This window comes from Aotus nancymaae, unplaced genomic scaffold (genome assembly GCF_030222135.1).
Source record: "Aotus nancymaae isolate 86718 unplaced genomic scaffold, 86718_ANA_hifiasm-v0.15.2.pri h1tg000033l, whole genome shotgun sequence".
Taxonomy (NCBI): domain Eukaryota; kingdom Metazoa; phylum Chordata; class Mammalia; order Primates; family Aotidae; genus Aotus; species Aotus nancymaae.
This window is the reverse complement of record NW_026988447.1, coordinates 52,006,068-52,026,928: the sequence shown is the minus strand read 5'-3', so window position 1 is coordinate 52,026,928 and position 20,861 is coordinate 52,006,068. Positions and strand designations below refer to the sequence as shown.

General features: G+C 34.2%; 1 protein-coding gene across 23 annotated transcripts in view; it reads right to left on the bottom strand.

The window, feature by feature from the left end:
• CAMK2D (calcium/calmodulin dependent protein kinase II delta) overlaps positions 1–20,861 on the bottom strand; it is a 317,145-nt gene that overhangs the window by 33,320 nt on the left and 262,964 nt on the right. For 6 of the 23 annotated variants that reach the window (XM_012473885.3, XM_012473894.3, XM_012473887.3 and 3 more), the window contains exons 14-17: positions 19,891–19,923; positions 16,658–16,717; positions 14,484–14,525; positions 12,012–12,060 (exon numbers count right to left, since the gene is read on the bottom strand). In XM_012473885.3, coding sequence (XP_012329308.1) covers positions 12,012–12,060; positions 14,484–14,525; positions 16,658–16,717; positions 19,891–19,923 — 184 coding nt within the window. The remainder of the gene's footprint in view (positions 1–12,011; positions 12,061–14,483; positions 14,526–16,657; positions 16,718–19,890; positions 19,924–20,861) is intronic. The other 17 variants (XM_012473889.3, XM_012473892.3, XM_012473891.3 and 14 more) reach the window with 5 other exon arrangements.

The following is a 20,861-nucleotide window of genomic DNA, read 5'->3' as shown; positions in this document are numbered from 1 at the left end:
TTTGGAGGTATCCATGTGCACTGACATTTAAAAAATATAATTTATAACTTATGTAAAATAAAATAGTTGTATAGATAGGTTTTATTTGTTTAAAAAAAAAAACACAATTGAGTAGTTTGGAAATGTCTGAACATAGTTTTGTGGTTATTTTTTTTGAAACAGAGTCTTACTCTGTCACCCAGGCTGGAGTGCAGTGGCACAGTCTCGACGCACTGCAACCTCCGCCTCCTGGGTTCAAGCAATTCTCCTGACCCAGCCTCTCAAGCAGCTGGGATTACAAGCACCCACCATCGTGCCTGGCTAATTTTTGTATTTTTGTAGAAACAGGGTTTCACCATGTTGGCCAGGCTGGTCTTGAACTCCTGACCTCAGGTGATCTGCCCACCTTGGCCTTCCAAAGTGCTGGGATTACAGGCATGAACCACAGTGCCCAGCCTATAGTTTTTAAATTTTGTTCTAATCTAAAGAGAAGAAATCAACTATCCAAAGGTATTTGCATATTGCAAAGAATTTCCTTTGAGTACTGACGTACCCACATATATGTAATCAGTAGGATAACACAGCTTTGGCAGAGAAGTTAGTTTTACCACAGTAAATTAATCATAGCAATCCCGATACCTAAATCAGTCTCTTTGTACTAAACATATTGCTCACTTTCATATGATGAATTGGCAAATTCTGCTCAACAACATTGGCCAAGGAAAAATGTTACACTATTCCATTTTAAAAGAAATAAAGATGGACTACCTAATTCACTGAGTTTTAAGAGCAAGATACTTTATCCATTCATGTATTCTGGAAGAAACTTTATTTAACATATAACAAAATTTTAATGCAAAGAAGAGCCATTCACTGGGGAAATGCACTAGTGGATATAATTTCATTGAGGAAGATACTATAAGACTAAAATCTCCCTTAGGGAAAACTAAGCCTTTTTAGCCTCAGTCTATTTTACTATATTCAGCACATAGAGGGTGCTCAATCTTTTTTTTAAAAAATGAATGAATTCAAATATTTCAAATAGAGGTCTCTTTGTTAGGCATTACATATGTTACATGCATCTGAAGCATTCTGTATTTGTTCACATATGATGGCAGCTATATCTCTGTTTCTTTCTTTTTTTTTTTTTTTTTTTTGAGATGGAGTTTCCCTGTTGTCACCGAGGCTAGAGTGCAATGGTGCAATCTTGGCTCAATTCAACCTCTGCCTCCTGGGTTCAAGCAATTCTCCTAGCTCAGCCTCCCGAGTAGCTGGGATTACAAGAGTGTGCATCACCATGCCCAGCTTATTTTTGTATTTTCAGTAGAGATGGGGTTTCACCACATTGGCCAGGCTGGTCTTGAACTCCCGACCTCAAGTGATGTGCTGGCTTCAGCCTCCCACTGTGCTGAGCGGGCCATGTTTTTTTTTTTTTTTAATGTACATATTAATATTATTTCTTGTTTAGCCATTGCACTCCATCCTGGATGACAGAGAGAGACCTGTCTCTAAAAAATAAAAAATGAGAAAATAATAAAAGGTCAAAATCAAAAGCAGAAATACGTAAGTGAACTAATATGGAAGTTGAAAGAAAAATTCCAATTTTTATTTAAATAAAAAGGGGGGCATCTATGAGAAAATTTGTTTTCTATACAAACAATAATTGGCTAAATCAAGTAAACAGAGTCACTTTATGGATAGTTTACTAAGAATCTGAATTTTGTGTTTGGTAGGGAAGATACTGAGAGACTCGTGAAATCTGTGGGACATTTAGAAACAAAGAATTTAATTATAGACTTGTTGAAAATTACACATTTTACTCAAAAAGCTAAGAACTTTCTCTATATGCCCATTCTATCCAAACTTCCCTTCCTTTCCCACTCCCATCCTGGGTCCTGGGTCCACTGTGATATTCACAAGCCTCATTCCCTCCACCTAGTCATGGAATTTACTAATCCAATGTCTAATTTCTGAAGAGCAATTTACAGTCCTTTTTCTACTTCTCTTATATATGACTAGTTCAGGAATAGCTTAAAAATGTCTCTCTCTCTCTCCCTAAGAATGAGTCTAGATCCCTAATTCCTGTCAAAGCGCTTGGTCTTCTCTGAAAGGAGGCCATTAGGGCTAGTACGGTTCCAGATCTCTGCTTATAGCTACATAGCTGCAATGTTCTGAGTCCCTTCTTTATTGTATTTCTTGATTTTAGAAGCTTGCTATACAGATGAAATCAGGTTTAAAACAAAGCCCTAAAACACAGTGTAAAATGTTTTACAAATACAATGGTACAGCATTTTATATACAGACACAAGACACCAATTGGCTCTATTCAGTAGAACTAACTCCACAAAAACTGACAGATAATCTACTGTTATCAATCAAGTCAACATATTCCTTTACAGCCTTAGAGCTAAGCTTTTATAAATAGCAATGGTTTTAAGCTTCTTTGGGGGCTCTTTACAAAAGATAAGCTATTATCCTGAATTATGTTTCATCTCTTCCTCATTATTTAGGACCTCACACCTGATCCCAGGAGCAAAAGATGATGATTCCTGCAGACGTAAGATTAGATTGTGCTACCTAACTTGGGAGCCTTCATGTTTGATAAAAAACCTCTCTGGCAAGTGCCTTTGCCACTAACCTTTCTGGTTGAAAGCCTAATCCTAGCTCCTGTTAAAGCACTTATTGGTTATATGACTTAATCTCTCTAGGCTTCAGATTGTTCTTCTGAAAGATTGGGTTAATATGACCTATTTAATAGATGGAGTTTTTATCAGGATACTGTAAGGTAAAGTCTTTGGCTAGTCTGTGATCATTTTTATCTCAAGGGTAAGTCTTTGGTAGCAACTATGAGCCTTGTTTATTAGCTATTTCTCCCCACTAAAACATTCATGAAAGTTAAAATCCTATCTATGTTGTTGCTTGTGAATATCCAGTGCTTTTAACAGGGTTTGGCACCCAATAGTCCCTCAGTAAATATTTGCTAAAAGTGTAACTTACTAAATAAATGTAAAAATGAACAGCAAATTTCTTCATTCCTACTCGTCCTTTATCGTTAGCCAACAAACTTGATCTAGACTCATCATCCTAAAAAATGAATAAAACAAAGCTCAACTCTCCCTTGACTGTGTATCTCCCTTTAGACATAGTCTTTAAACTGGTCTTATCATTTTTAGTCTTGTTGCTGTCAAATGCATATGCCTCAGAATTGCCAGAGTGTTCTACCTATGGAGATCTTACCACATCTTTCCTCTGCTTAAAACTTTCTGATATTCCTAAGGAGCTTGGTACATTATCTTGCAGAATCATCTTTGTCTATGATGTATGTCTCTCATCTCTTAATATCAGATCAGCTCAAGCTCGTTCATATAACTCAATGCTCCCATGACTAGCTCCTTCCCTCCTCTAAAGCTTCATCTGCTACCACTCTCCAACTTGCATTTCACTCTTCAGTAATATCCTGACTGCCTGCAGTACTTCAGACATACCATGCTTTGTTTCTGTGTCTTCTATTGGGAATGCTTCTTCTCTCTCACCGTCTTCACCTGGTTAATAGTACCTTACCCTTTAAAGCTAAGTTCAGGAGTTATCTTTGAGAAGTCCTTCCAGAATGACCCTTGGTGAAGAGATAGGAAGATATAAAGAGTGAATGAACTCTCTCAGACTAGGCCGGCTTTCTATAAACTCAATTTTCAGAAGAAAGTCACAAAAAGAGAGACTAAGTAGTTCCTCCTTTGATTTTTTTTTTTTTAAGAGACAGAGTCTCACTGTCATCCAGGCTAGAGTGAGTGCAGTAGTGCAGTCATAGCTCACTGTGGTCTCAAACCCCTGAGCTTCTCTTGCCTCAGCCTCTCGAGTAGGTGGGACTACAGGTGTGTGCCACCATATCTAACTAATTTTTATAAATTGTTTTTTTCTGTAGAGATGGGTCTTGCTATATTGCCCTGGCTGGTCCAAACTCATGGCCTCAAAAGATCCTTCTGTCTCAGCCTCCAAAAATGTAGGGATTACAGGTGTGAGCCACCATGCTTGGGTGATTATAATCTTTTCTCACCTCAAAACCATTAAGAAAACTCAAGAATTCAGTTTTAATATACTACAGAACTTTGGAAAAGAAAAGTCACAGCACAGATACTGACAAAATGTGTGCCATTCCATCTATTCAATACATTTATTGCATTATTACCTTATGGCCCAAGTAGAAGAATATTAAGCCTGAATCTTTGGCATGTTTATATTGTCCTTGTACCCAATCTCTGCTTCCTAATACTACTTATGTGACAGCCAATGCTGTTAAATTAATTTTTTTTGTATAACAACAAAGCTTGGAAATGTTTAGAAAAGCCGCCTTGTTGAGTTTCCCTCCCTGGACTGACTACAACTATTGTAGTTCAATTAAGTGCTATTGATCACAATTCACTCTCTATAGATTTATGCTAGAATACAGTCACCGTAATCCATTCAGAATTAGCCCAGTCCATTTGAAACTCTCTCAGTCATTTGTGTCTTGGCCTACAACATTATCATGCAGAATCATCTTTGTTTTCAAAATCTTCTAGAGTCTAGTTAGAATACTATACATTGTGGGTGTTCATAAAATATTTGTTGCACTAAATTGAAAAATGAAAATATCACTGTTTCAGATGTAAAAAATAAAAATTCTTTATTTCTGCACAGTCTCTTTCATTAAGCTCTTCATTGAATATTACCTTCTCTGCTTTTAGTTGCTAAGGTCTTACTTTTTCATGTATCATGTTAGCCTGAAATCATATTACCTGTAACCTGGTAGAATATTAAAATTGAACAGGACAAAGATTAATTTCTAAAATACCTTAGATCTATTTTCTTCTGACCAAATCAAGGGGGTTACAGCAGAAAAAAAAATAGGGCCATTCCACTTACAAAAAGAATCATGATACAGACATATAACCTTACATAATTTATAGATATATTTACTGGTATAAGATAATACAAACTCAGCAAAGGAGACATTATTTCACTCAAGTAATTATTTAGTCTAATAAATAATTTCAGAATTATATAAAATTCACAGTTAATGAAAATATAGCAAATAACTAGGATTTAACTTCTATATAGAAATGAATAAGCTCAAATATTAATTTTAGATATGAAAGAAATTTTGTATAGAAACTTTAGAAACATAAAATAGAACCTCATAATAATTCTCACTGAAATGTGTTTAAAGTAGAAATTTTATAGTCCTGTAGTGCTACTGATAACATTTTGGATTTTCAGGTTAGTGGACACCATTTTTTCCCAATTTTAATAAGATTTCCTAAAACTTGCAGCAACATATTGTTTCTTTCAACTTGGAATTAAATGTCTTTCTATGACTGCTTGAATAGTTTATATTATTAACATCTAATTGTTTTATAATAATATGTATTATCTTAGAATGTACCATTTTATATATTTTAAAAAGTAGAAGAGATCTTACAACAATCTATTAATAGTATTGCATCATAGTAAAGTAGAAAAAGAGCTTAGAAGTCTGTATTATTGATTTCAATATCTAAATTCAGCTGCTATGAGGAAACATGAGCCACAGGGAAGTTATGCAACTTGCTCAAAGCAAGTTAGATAAAGGTTAGGAGTAGAAACAGTATAGATTTCAGATTCACATCAGATCCTTGCTGACATTTTATATTTTACATCAGTTAAAAAAGTGATAAAGACATAATCTGAAAAAATAAAGAAGACAGAAGGAGTAGTATTTTAAAATATAAACATAACCTTAAATTTAGTAGCTTATGAAATTGAACCATTTTTATAAGGTAATAGGAAAAATAGATATGTGAACAAAAACAAGGAAGTTTTATACTCAACAATTATGTAACTATATTATAAAGTAAATTATATGTGGATAACTATGAAATTTTTGATTACACAAAGTATGAGTCTGATTACCTCTTGTATTTTTAATTCCCACATAAAGTAATATCTATGAATAGTTAACCCATTTATGCTGGAGGTTGCAATTTTTTGAAATTTTGCATGAGTGGAAAATCAGATCTTGGCGATGAACTTGTGCAGTTGGATATAAATAACTCCCACATGCTTAGGGTTCCACTGAACACTAGGTATAAGCAGGTAAATGTCAGATTTTTAAAGTCTGAATTCTTAAAGTGAACTCAAGAGCTTAAAAACTGATAGCTTAATCGAAGTTTAGAAACTGATAGAAGGAACCTTACCAAATATGCCTTTAGAGTTTATGCAGTATTTTCTAACATAAGGGTTTCAGTAACTCACAAGAAAAGCTATTTATAGAAATTTTGAGCAGAGAAACTTTATTAATATAGAGTGAGCTGATGTGTTCCTAATGTTAAAATGAGAAGTTACATGTTTTTGTTTGTTGGTTCCATTTGACTTGCTTTGATTTTGGACCCTGTTTTAAAATGGGGCTCGTAACAGTTTTGATCCTGTATTTTGTCAACAGGGCTAAACAAGATTGAGGTTATCACTGACAAACTTAGGATAACTTGTCTGAGGCAAGGAATAAAGAGAAAAATAGAGTGAGTAGAGAGGTAAAAGAGAAGAAATGTAAAAACATAAATAAAGAAAATGAAACTGTGTTATATTAGTGGTGGAGTAGAATAAATTCTGCATCAGTCATATAAGCTACTAATTCTGATATAAAACTTAAAAAATCAGCAGGTAGAAATATGGAGACCAATTTTTCTAAATAAATTGTTGTAAAATCAAATTTTGGATTAGAAACCTGAAAGAAATTATTATACACTACACTACAGTTTCCTCTAAGACACTTTTAACCTAATGGAATGACATAATTATCAAAAGTCTCCAAATAAAATATCCAAGAGTTTCTTAATTTGCAGATTTTCTAGAAGTGAGAAATGAAGGCAAGTTCTGAAATATAAATTATATGCAGATACCAAGACCAGTATCATGAGATCATTTGCCTTAGGAAATCCTACGCAGGAAAGAAGGTTTTCACTAACCAAAAGGAACTTAAGAATAGTTGAATCTGGGTAATTAGTCATCACATTATTTACTGATATACGTATTTATAAAAGACACACACAGAAAGCTCATCAATCAAGCGATTCCATAAATTAGCTGAGACCATGATATCCAGGTGTCATCAAAGATGAATCGCCATTCAAGTAATAAGGGTGCCAACAACTTTGCCCTTAATTGAGCCTTTTGCAAACATCCAATGTGGCCTCATTATTAGGTAGTAACCTACTATTCAGGAAAAGGAAAAAGGAATTCAAGATGGATGAAGTCGCCACACACAGTCTCATAGCCAGATTTCTGCTTGTTGTAAAGGGCTCCACTTTCTTAGATCTGTAAGAAGGATCAAACGAAGCAAGAGATCCAAACTTGTGGTGAATGGTGAACTGAAGTGAGATACTGGAAACAGGATGGTGACAGAAATGACACAAGGGCCTATAGGAGCCCAACTTCAACAGGTGCTACACAGGAATGCTGGGAAAGAGCAACAGATGGACCACATGGACATGCACCCATCAGGAGGAAGTAGGTGACTCTAAACAATGGTGGGGGATGGGTTATGAGGCAGAGAGGCATTGTGGCATACAGCGACAGGTCCTGCAAACTGTGGCTATAGCCACAAACCAAGGGAGAGTCTTCAAATGTATAGTGTGAAAAGAACTCCTGCTACACATCACTGACACTAGGCACATCTACACCTCTGGAGAGGAGTGCAGTTTGTACTGTCAACTGCTTATTAAGGGCTAATGATAACAGCTGTTTGATAACACCTTAAATTAATGAAAGTAACTGTTTTACTGGAAATGGATTAAAAATGTAAATGACTATTTCAACCATTTTTGGCCTAAAGAATTGTATATTTTGAAAACACCAGTTAGCTGTAATGAGAAAACTTTTTTCTCCTAGTGTAGGGTGGGCAGTTGTTACCACAGTGCTTCCATGATGGTAATTACGCTTGTTAGGACTCCCATTTGCTTTCTTTTTCTTTTTCTTTTTTTTTTTTTAAGACAAAGTTTCACTTTATCACCCATGCAGTGCATGATCTCGGCTCACTGCAGTCTCTACCCACTGGGGTCAAGTGATTCTCATGTCTCAGCCTCCTGCGTAGCTGGGATTACAGGCACCTGCCACCACACCCAGCTAATTTTTGTATTTTTAGTGGAGATGGGGTTTCACCATGTCAGACAGGCTGGTCTTAAACTCCTGACCTCAAGGGATCTATGTGCCTCTGCCTTCCAAAGTGCTGGGATTACAGGTATGAGCCACCATGCCCAGACTCCCATTTGCTTTTAAACTATTAGTAACTCTCCATGACACTGAGTTTGCTACTGAGTTTCCTTACATAGCATCAGAGATAATATTTAGTTTTAAACACAGGACAAAATTAGAAAGTTTCTCAAAAGGTCAACACTAGGATGTCAACACATCACCTTGGAGAAAGAAAACAATGAACTCTGGAAGCCTTTTACAAACAAGAGTTGTAAAACAATGCAAGATGCTTAGGATGATTATGAGCTTGGGAAGAAAAATGTGGTTACAGCCAAAAGTTGAAGGTTTTTAAGAAAAAGAAAATAAAAGAACTTTTAGATTTTAAAAATGTATTTATCTTGGGTCTCACTTTTTTTCTGGGTTTCACTGAGTTTTTTTTTTTTGTTTTGATTTTAGATAAAACATGCATTTATGTTGGGTTTCACTAATTTTTCCTGATAGTTATTGTATTATGTAAGATAAATGGACCTAAATTATAGCATAACAAGATTCATATAAAGGGTAGGAAATAGCATTTTGACTTTAAGGCATTCAAATCTCTTGAAAATGGCTAGTTCACAAAGAGAAGCACGTGGAACTCAGGTAAACAGAGAGCATTCAATAAATATTTGCTGAATGAAGAAACAGCCTAGACCCAATTCAAAAGTATTACACAGACTGGGTCATGATTTCTCAATGGAAACTAATAAGAAGAGTTGAAGGAAAAATGGGCCTTTAAATCCTGGCTTTCCAAGGTACTCCAGACTGAAGAACCATTAACCTCTGACTACTTTTGCTTTCTTTTGTCTTTGAGAGCAGCTGGCCTGTCTGCCTTTTCCCCACTCAAAAAGGTCAGAAACAAACAAACAAACAAAACTAATAACAACAACAAAAAAAAAAACCACCCTGTTGTTAGTTTACCTTATTTCTTCCCTTGACCAGGTCACCAGAGGTTTAATCCCCTCGTCCAGCAGCTCCATGTTTCTTTACGTTAAAGAGGACACAGAAGCTGTCCCTGCCAGGTTAGTCCTTGGGGACAGGGCAGAATGTGCACTGCCTTGGCATGGGAGGCATGTGACATGGTATTCAAGGAATCATGTGCCACCATAAAACAATGTAAGTCTAGGTGCTGGCGTTAGCTGCACTATATCCGAGGCAGCCAGCAGCAATGGGTAGAGTGTGTGCTTGCATGCAGAAGTATGCTATGGGGGTATTTTTTAAAGAATATGTCAAAAAGTGTGGTGTCTCACTGGTAACAATGTTGTCTACAGAAAAGAAAAGGTTGAAAATATGTGTGTGGAAGACACACAGTTTTGTAGATATGACATGGTTTTGTAGATAGGATACAGTTTTGGTCAGGTTATATAACTGATAGTATTTGTGAGTTCTTGGATGTTAGTTATATGATATTAGATATGGGTGAATTTGGGTTTCAACAGAGCTGAGCAATAAACATATTCCCTACCAAGCTACTGAGAGCCACAGCAATTCTAATGTAAAAATAAGAGAGCATAATTATTCAAATATAGGGTCTTTCTTGACGACCATGCACTGATAAATGGAGAGATTCCCATACAAACAGATCATCAGCATAATAAATAATTTAAAATCATTTAAGACCATTTCATGTACCATTTGTCCCAGTAAAAATGATGGCGCCTAGGTAATCTTTCAAAGTGTCTTCTAGTCTTAAAGTTTTCTGATATCATTCAATATTAAAAGGGTGAGTCTCCAAAAGGCTGTCTGGGTCTTACAGAGAACACAAATGAGTCCTAATGAGCTATATCTGTGACTTTTTGGCCAGATCCACACCAGTAAAATTAAGCAGAAACTTAAATAATGTACTTATTAAGGAAATAAACCAAAGCGCTTTGGGCTAAATTATCAACTGGATATTTATTTCTTTTGATCTCAATATGATGCTGAATTTCTCTAATATTTGTTGTATATAGAATCAACATAACTATAAATACAAATATTATCTCAATTTGTGAAATTTCAGAGGCAAGATGAAACCCATATTATTGTTATGATTTGAATTGAAGAACTGTTTTCTAAGAAATGACATTATTTCATTTTATCAAAAAGAAATTACAGACTACAGGGTAATGCTGACGGGAACTCTGTTTATGCATCAATATTTACATAGATTAATAGCAATGATCCTGAACCAATACTTAGTACAGTCGAGTGTCAAATTCAGGTGAGAAAGATCACTTATTAAAACCATTATCGTATCACTTGGCAGATGAACTGCATATAGTGAGGTGCTGGTATTCTCCTAATCTTATTAAGTTATTTACAGATTCAGTTTCTCCAGTGGACAATGAACAGGTTTTCTTAGTCTTGTTCATGGGAAGAAGATAAAAATTCATATGAAACATCTAGCTTAGCTTAAAGAAGCTAATGAGTCCAAAACACTTACAAAGATAATGCTTCCTGAATCACTGGAAAGCTAAATGGCATATCTATTTATTTGGCTAAAAAAAAGAATCTTTTTATCTAATATGACTGGTATCAATGATTCATAAAACTACTTCAGTTCAAATTTTAGCTTAAGTGCAAAGAGTGAGATGAATAGACCTACTTAATAAAATTCTTGACACAGCTATCTACCTTTCCACTATAAAAAATAATGGCTGACTACCTCTAGCAGAGTTAGGTCAGTGTGCTTAGTTATATAAATAGAGAGTATACTTTAATAGCATCAGCTGTTCTATTCAAACAAAAAGGAAAAAGTCATCAGAGTTGACTGGCAGGTTGTGATCTACAATCATTTTTATTTCCTAAATTGACCGTATGTCTCCTTGACCTGAGAATTTCCAAGTCCTTTATTCTGTAACACGAATACAACTTTTCAAGACTTTATCATATTAATGCTACCTTTAGAATTAAAGCTTACGGTGATACTATTAGGTAAGTAATCTTTTCAGATAGGTTTAATTAATTTATGGATTATTGCTCTCAATTCATATTTCTTTTCCTTTAATATTTCTATTTCAAATATCCCACTGTTACTGCTCTTCGTCAGAATGTCTTCTAGACAATTGGTCTATAGAGATTGTATTTACATACAATAAATTACAAAAATAACATAAAACTGCAAATGCAATTGACACAAAAATAATGCTTCCAAAACAATGATGTGGTCAAAGGAGGTGAGCTAACTGCAAATGTGTGCTCAGTATGTGTGTGCAGGGGCAGTAGGATGTCTGTAAAAACACTGCCAATGACTCATACATGTAGCCAAAAGAACCTTGGCAACCACAGTGAATGGAGGTCAAGAATATCTTTGGAATGTAAACAGAAAACTAGGATAAAAAGGTGGCCAAATACAAAATTCTATTGATACTTATTTGAGATGACTAAATGTTAAAAAGTTATTTTTATACTGTATCCTTGAATATAAATTGTTTTCCAGATAGCTTTTATGAATGTACCCAATGTGTATACATTTTATATTACTTCTTGACTGACAAATTTACAATTTGTTATGTTCCTATAACTAGTAACTCATTATTAGTTGTCATTACTGCAATGTGCCAGAATATGCTACATATCTACAGTTTCAAATATACAAAAGAATATGTGGGAAAACGACAAAATCAACATACATTGTTGAAATAATTATTTAGCAATAATTTTTTTTTATTCACAAACAAAATATTTTTGTGTTTTAGGATAGGCCTACTTCCTAAACTTATTAGTTATTTGAAGCACATTTTTGATATATATACATATATATATGAAGCTCTCTGAGTTAGGATTTTCCATTTCTGGTTAAATCATACCTTTCACATCTTCATCCTCAATTGTTGTATTTGAACTCTCAGTTGACTCCTGATGAGAAGAAAACACATTTTCAGGTTGCATGCAATGAAAGCTTGATTTCGTCTTTAAAAATTGGCTAGTAACACACATATCATGCAAAATTCTTCAGCAGGCTATGTGCATATGCTGACATGCAAATGGACAAAAACATTAAGTGGTTTTTAACAGAAACAAAATGTCTGATGCTGCAAACATTTCAAACAGGGAGTACTCTGGTTGCCTAATCTCCAAAGCTGTATAAATCTAGGTGATTTGTGGAACCAGCAGAAGTATGCAGTTTATTTTAAAAACTGTGTAAGGATGTGTTTGTGTTACAGTGCCCTATAAGGTGTGCTTTTTCTGTGTGTTTACAAGCAATTGAATATATTAGCTGCATGAATTTGAAACTTAAAATAGAACAATTTTTTATTTCCAATTAATTAATCAATAAAGTATCTAATTTTTGTCAGGCACTATGTTAAGGCCTATGCCTTACTCCTTTACAGGGAGAGAAAGCATTTTACCATATCATTGGATGAAGAACTAAGGGGATTAAGCTGAGATATGCTGAAAGTACTTTTGAGAAGAATTTTCATGTCTGTCATCAGCACAATGGAATTATAATGAATAATTTACTTTTGATGACAATTAGATTTTTTTTCATTCTTTTCAAAATTAGAAACTGGCTGTTATTGACAAGAAACCTACTTCCATAATAAAAAGACAAAGTTCTTTCTTTGTAAAACTACAAATTAAGTGGAAGATTGTTAAGCACACTTAAAAGTACACTGTAACTGCCAAAATTAAGATATATTTCTTAAAATGGTATGATAAATGTGTTTATTAATAATGTATGAATAAAAAATATTCTAGCAAATAAATTTTGCAATATTGATAAGAAAGACATAGTTTTCTACTTGGAATGATTTAATGCTAGAATCAAAAATAACTGGAAACCAACTTCCAATCAATAGCTCAGTAATGCAAAACAGATTCTGGAAAATAATGCAAACACCAGTCAATGTCATTTTAGAGATTCAATATTCAAAAAAGTGATCAATTTATATAAACATCATATACAATAATTAAACCATGGGAAAAACTAATTAAAGATGTACCCAGAGTCTCCATACACACAAAACCAAAGAAAGGAATCTTCATGCATTTCTTAATGTGACCTAGTATTCAAATTTAAACTGAGAATGAAGGTAAACCCATGCACTGTAAAATTAAACTAATTCATGTAAGCAAGAAATATCATGCAGGAACTCTTACAAATGATATAGCTAGAACTACTGAAGTGTCCATTCCAGCTGTTACACTTGGCATGTCATTTGCTAATGCTATTAAAAAAATTGTTCTCGAATGTGATGGTCCTGACTATCTCAAGGCTTTTCGGGACTTAGATCATTTTCAGTGTCATAACTATAAAATAAATCTTTAAATATTAAAGAACATAACACTTCATGTTTTTTATTTTAATGGCTTTAATGTTGATCAACTAAATGTTAACCAGAGAGAAAATGTGTTTTCTAAGTCTGAGGATAAAATGTGCTTTCTAAGTCTTAAATATCATTGATAGGAGTATGGAGAAGATCCATGACTATACCTAATATTGGAGAAAAGTTTAGTACAGTATATTTTTTTTCCCCTTGGAGACATAATAACGTACAAAAAGTAATAAATTGTATACATGGAATACATTCAGAAAAGGTCTTTCATCCTATAGACATGTATGCTAGTGCTGTTATTTAGTTAACATGCTATGCAAACAATTTAAAATGTATAGGAAACATTTAGTCTTCTTTTGGTATCAGTAGTTAAACTCCTGTTACTGGAATGTATACTACTCAACAACAAACATATTTCACAAAAAGTGAAACTCACTTATTCTCCTCAAATTCATGCCAAACAACAACAACAACAATAATGACAACATCATCATCACCAACAGGGAATTAAGACACAAACAAACAAACGAAAAACATAAAAACCACTCTGACAACGGAATAGAATAAAATTCAAAAGTAACACTAAATTAAAAAAAAAATCTATGAAGTCAAGTTGATATTTTTGAAGACAATGGAATGATGTAGTCAGAAATTCCACAATATCATGCACAATATATCTACAGTACAAAGCACAAAGTCATGGGGAAAAAATGACCAAATGGAATTGCTTAGACACACAGTCATCTTGACATAAAGACTTCCTTCATGTTTAGCCTGACTTTTATTGACTCATGGTAACATTAGTTTCTCTTTCAAGATGTCATTCATTTTTATTTGCAAGAAGTATGTCCATAGTTCTAAACAAATTAGGCCCAAAAGGAAGTGTGGTAGAAAATGGCTAGAATTTTCTTTCTTATTTTTAGATAACGAATTATTTTTTTGAATATCTGATGGGATGTATAGTCTTGTTAAAGCAAGATGATGTTGATTCTTTCTGAATACCTTGTTTCCATCAGGGTTGTGGATTACAGTAGTTTGGGGCTCCTGAGTGAGAACAAAATAGAGAAAGAAACAGTTCGCATTGGTAAGTACATTCTTTCTAGTGTGAGGGACAGAGCAGAGTGAGCCAGCTGACAAAACAAAATAGTGACAAGAGCTAAAGCGATGTTAACTGCTGTCAGAGTTTTCGCTGACAATACCTCTGATGAAAGATCTCCCTGGCGAGCCCATGAGATAGGAACCTCCCTACCCAGAAGCAGCATGCAAAAGACCTTATTCTTCATCAGCTTTCAAACAAGGCTTCGATATTTAGAGACCTAAAGAGGCACTCACTGTTTCACCTAATCCTATGCTTTCCTTTCTTCTTTAATGAGTGGCCTGTGAACGTCTGTACCATAGAGAACTGGGCAAGGACACTGGAGTTAAAACTCCGAGATGATTTCAAATTCTTGAAGAAGATTTTTTTAGTTGCAATGCTTTGAAGCTTGATTATGGTATCATTAATATAATTAATATGTAACTGAATACCCTTGTAAAATCTAGAACCACTGGACAACACTTAAAAAAAAAAAGACTATACTAAAGAATCCATTTCAAATGTCCATAAAAAATTTTAAGGAGCATTTTTAAAAGTTTACTTAAAGGGTTCTAGAACTAATCATGTAATCACTGTAGTTTGAGGCAGATTGCTGTCAAATCCTGTGTTAATTCATATCTAAAAGAAAACTTCTACTTTATGGACTATATATACAGGATATTTGGCTAGAAAGTCATGCTTTTCCATGAAGAAAGTATTGGTTTTTCTATTGTTTTCTATTAGAAAACAAAGAAATATTCCCAAGTGGAGAATAACACTCAAATAACTGATGTAAAGAAAAGATTCAATATGCACACATCAGCGACATGCTCAGCACTTTCATTATGTGGTATCTTGGCAATGGGGAGGTACTGCAACCCACTGGGAGTTCTCAACCATGGGCACTCCCACACCACTATACTTTACACTGCTGTAATATTGAGAGATAACATACTCACTGCTTCCATTCTCCCTTTCTCTTGGCTACAGCTGTGATCAACATTGATATTTACTAGTAATCTGCATCTTGATGTGTCCTTCTTTTAAAATGTTTTTAAATGGAGCCTCACAGTTAACCCAAGTAAAATAATTCCCTAACATTTTAAAATTTATTTAAAATAACAGTATGAGAAAAGCAAATAATAGGAAAAATTTCTGAAAATCATATATCAAAATATGAAATAGTTTAGGGAAAATGTTATGGAACTCAGAGAGCACTGAATGCCAGTATTCTTTTTTTTTTTTTTTTAAGACAGGGTTTCACCATGTTAGTCAGGCTGGTCTTGAACTCCCGACCTCAGGTGATCCGCCCGCCTTGGACTCCAAAGTGCTTGGATTATAGGTGTGAGCCACCATGCTCGGCCGCCAGTATTCAAATTCTGAATTTTAACATAATATCATCCAAAGTGTTAGACTAATTTAATTATTAATTGTGTGGATTTAATTGAGATAGACATAACTGGTTTCCGCTGATAATTCAAAGTTCTGTTATTTGCAATTTCATTCTTTGGATTAAAGTGAAACAGTGAAAATTTAATTTAAATCACAATAAACAAAAAGCTCTAAATTATCCAGTGCCTCTTTATCTCAGAAAGTGAAATCTTACCACACCCTGTTGTGTTTTAATAAGAGGGAAACGAGAACTCTGAATAAGGTCTACTTTTATGTTGTCTAGCAACAATCCCATTAGCTCTTCTTGATGTCAACATTTGCAACATGAAAAGAAAAAACCATTGTTTGTATAATCTAGAACTATCATCATCAGAAGAGCTAAGAGCAACCAAAGCACTGTATTTTGAATGCAGCATGCAACAATTCCAGCTACAGAGATCACAGCTATCAGTACAATGTTCAACAATGAAATGAGATAATCTCATGTTAGACCACACTGCTTGACGACTAACTTAACCAAAAAAAAAAAAACCCAAAAGAATGAACTTGTCATACTGTAGAAAGCAAAAAAAAAAAAAAAAAAAAACCCAACACCCAACGAAATAAAATGTTTATATATATGTATTTATATCATGAAAGCAAATGAGAGAAACCACAAAAAGAGAAAACAAAAAGATCTTAAGAAGGGTTACAAAGAGTCCAGGTATACCAGCGCCGGGGTAGGAATATTTTCTTTGGGGCTGGTTACCACGTTGGCTTTGTTGTTTATCTGTGGGTATGCAGAAAATAGAAACAGAGATGCCTTAAACCCCTTGGTAGCCAATGTCTCTAGACGCAGCATGTCTACATGGAGATGTAGACACGAAGATAAAGAGCCACTGAAGATGAACGTGAAAGACACTGTGATGATTGACAGGAATGATGATCGCTAGTCTCCGATGGTCACAGACAGGCTGGACCATGTGCGTGATGGTGCAATGAGAAAACAGATGTGGCTGCTGTTGCTGTGCCACCTTAGCAAACAAAGAGCTGCTTCATTGGAGCTCAACTCAGGTGTCAGAGTATGAAATGAATATAACAATTCTTATACTTTTCAAGCTGGATTCTGTTTTCAAGCTTCCAATTGTTCACTGTTATATTCCTTTTGGTCCCCCATTTTATTCTTTAGCCTGAAGTCACACATAGACCATCTTTCTCTAGTGAGCCATTATTACTTTTTTAGGAGGTATCCAATTAAAATTTAGATCTTCTGATACAATGCTGATGCCACAATAGCTTTTAAAAATGGTAAGTGTAGATCTCCTTTAAAAATTACATCTTCAATTATTAGTGGGGAAATCAAACTTTTTATGTTGAATGTAAAAGGACTTTAATTTTTACAGTTGTGTAAGAGGAAAATACTACATTTTCTGTCAAAGTGTTACTGCTATCATTGCAGAACATATTTGGTAATATCATTCCCTTGCTTTAACATAACCAGGTTTGACTTTAAAGAAGATACGACTCTACCACTGTGGAGGCTGTGTGGTAAAAGCAACTCAGAGAATCAGAGAGTATTCTAATGGTCCACAGAGAAGACTCTTTGTAGACAAGTGGCAACCAGAAACTACAACTGAGTCAGGGCACTAAGAATCAAAGACCAAAAAGTAATAATCAACATTCTTTTAAACTCATGCATAACAACTTACATTATGGTTATCAAAAAAAAAATGTTAGGTAACATTCATTTCCTTACACTATATTATCTAGGTACTGTATTATTTTTTAAAGGAATACATCTCAGTGATTTTAATATAAATATATGTAAGGACTTAAAGAGAAACATACACTGTATAAAATAAATGAGTATCAAATGGGTATTTACAAATGATGACACCAGTTTAATTATTTGGGTTTTCTGGGAAGACTATACTTGATACCTATATATCCTGTCAAAACTAGTATTGAGAGGAAGATAGAAGGTAACATACATTAATTTAAATATGTAATCTCTTTCCTTTCTTTTCATCCCTATTTGTGTTTACTGGTATCATTATTTTTACAATAAGCTGTAACACTGTGCTGCGTGACCTGAAGGAAAGGATGAGAAAGCATCTAAACTTTCCTTTACTGGAAAATTCTGTAAATGTTGTCATCAATATATACTCTGCAGATAGTCAAAACATTTTTTTCTTTAAATCAAAGTGCACAGAATTTTACATGATATTTGTACAAGAGCCAAAAAGAAATAAGAGGTAATGAAGTCTATTAAAGAGGGATCAAAATTCAGAACTTACGTTAGTACAGGGTATGCAAGAAAAGGGGAGGGATGCACACACAAATAATTTCCTATTCAGGAGGCATGTTGGGCAAAACATAGCTGGCTTCCTGTCAAATGAATAGGGGCACTTACGGTTAAAGCACCACGTGTTTTTAATATGCAATATTTAGTTTATATCAGTGAATGCAAATGAAAGAAATATTCTGAGATATTTTTATTTCTGTTTTGAGATATGATACTTGATTTTTTTTTCTAGGATGTGGTTGCCAAGAACTGCTTTATTTTAGTGAAAATGTCCCACATGTACACCTATGCACACAAACTTATCTGTACAAGTGCACATGTGCCTCCCACCCACGCACACACCTACACACATTCACACATAGATACACAGCATACACGCACCATCATCTCTTCCAGATGAAGGCCATTCTGTCTGGGTAAGCCATTCTTTATTGTTAGGTATGGGAAACACGAATTAAATGAATATGTGCCTCAACCACACTTTTGGTCATGTTTAATGTGCAGTTAAACACTTTTTTGTTAATGTAAAGATTAACTTAATGATTTTTTTCCTATGGAAAATCTTTTGGAGGTATTTATAATATTAATTTATTGAAAAATAATAGGAGAATTTCTAAACAAAAGGCTAGAAGTAGTTCTTTTGAAAGAGTCAAATATCAAGTATGGGTTCAGCCATAGATGTCTTAAAAAAATTTTTTTTTTGAGACGGGGTTTCACTCTTGTTGCCCAGGCTGGAGTGCAATGGTGAGATCTTGGCTCACTGAAACCTCCGCCTTCTGAGTTCAAGCAATTCTCCTGCTTCAGCCTGCTGAGTAGCTGGAATTACAGGTATGGCCACCATGCCTGGCTAATTTCTGTTTCTTTTTTTTTTTTTTTAGTAGAAATGGGGTTTTACCATGTTGGGCAGGCTGGTCTCTAACTCCTGAACTCAGGTGATCCGTCTGCCTCAGCCTCTCAAAGTGCTGGGATTGTAAGTGTGAGACACCATTCTCAGACCATAGATGTCTTTAAACATACAAGAACTCTGGTACTTTTGTGTGATATAATTATTTTATATTAATGGAAGCAGGGTATTTTTCTTTTTTAAAAAACCTGAATCAAATAATCAAATCAGGTAATTGTATGATGCACTGAATTACTTTTATGAGGCATGGGCAAGATATTCCTATTTCTCAGGTGTTGAGTTTATTGTTTTGAAGTTAATAAATATTTCTTTTTAAGGTACTTAACTAGGATTAGTACATTGTAAGATCACTTTTACACCTTTATAAACTCCATGGTGAATGTATTATGGTGTCCTATAAATCACACCTATTTTAGCAACCATGAAGAACATTTAAAAAATAATCATATAGTATTTTTTTACTTATCATTATACATAAATTCTGTCATAGTCTTTTTATTTTCAAAGAGAAAATTGCACTTTGTCTTTGTAAAAGGGCAAGCTTGTTAATATAACTTTTTACATGGTTAACAAATTCAACTTCAGAGAAAAACAACATAGTATGTAAGACGAGTACCGTGTTTTGATAGTTGATTAACACTGACCTGTAATGGTCCTACACCCTTTCCACTTACACTATCATAGGTAAATAAGACTTTTATTCCTAAGTGTGAAATTTCACAGGAGGAGAAATCTGGCAGATAGAGATCCTCACCATCATCTGAACACTCGAACTGGACTTCCTTTTCTGAACTGACCAGTCAAAGAGAAAGGAAAAGAAAAAAATATGACCGGTTGAATTTAGAGTATCAAAGCATGGAGTACAGAATAATTTTGTTTTTAAAGAGGAGCTATAAATTGAATGGAAGAAAAAAGTTCTGGAAATGTTTTCTATGTAAAAACAGTAATGAAAATAAATATCTCAATAAGAACCGTGAGCTCTCCATCACTGAATGGTACAGGAAAGTCCAGGAGAAGAAAATATTTGGAAAATGTAAGATACCACATTTCTACTATTGCAACATTGGGAAAAAGGCAGTCATCAACTATCATTATTAAAATCTAAATGGAATAAACAAATCAAAATGAAGACAAAATTGCAGGTTGAGGAAAGCAATTGGTAAATGGAAATGGCATCCCAAAGGAAATCACAAATGCATAACCATCAGTGCTCTGGAAATTTCCAAGTTGCACACAGACAGGTGGTAAAGAAATGACTGAATGACTGAACGTGAACATTTAAAGTGACAAACGATTTTCTATGTTATGTTTTCAATATGAACTGACCACCTGACTTTGGGTCAAATTCAAATGTTAGAAAATTAATTAATTCCCAAGAATATTGAAGTATTGATGAAGAATGTATAGCATCTGCCCTTGGAAGAGAAAGAAAAGGATTAAAGAAATAAAACATTTAGGTGGTACTCTGAAAATATAACAAACATCATTATGCACATATGAGGTTACATTCTAACAAGAATAAATCCCCTTGAAACAAAAGACAATCAGTAGGAAAGAAACTGAATTATTTTGTTTAGAAAGCTGGAAAGTAAAAATATCCTGCTGTTATTTTTCTTGCAAGATTTTTGTAATATTTGTTCAAAACATTCATCTTGAATATATCTCAACACCTTATGATAGAAACACAGGGATAATTAAAACAGGAATAATTATGACCTTCATAAA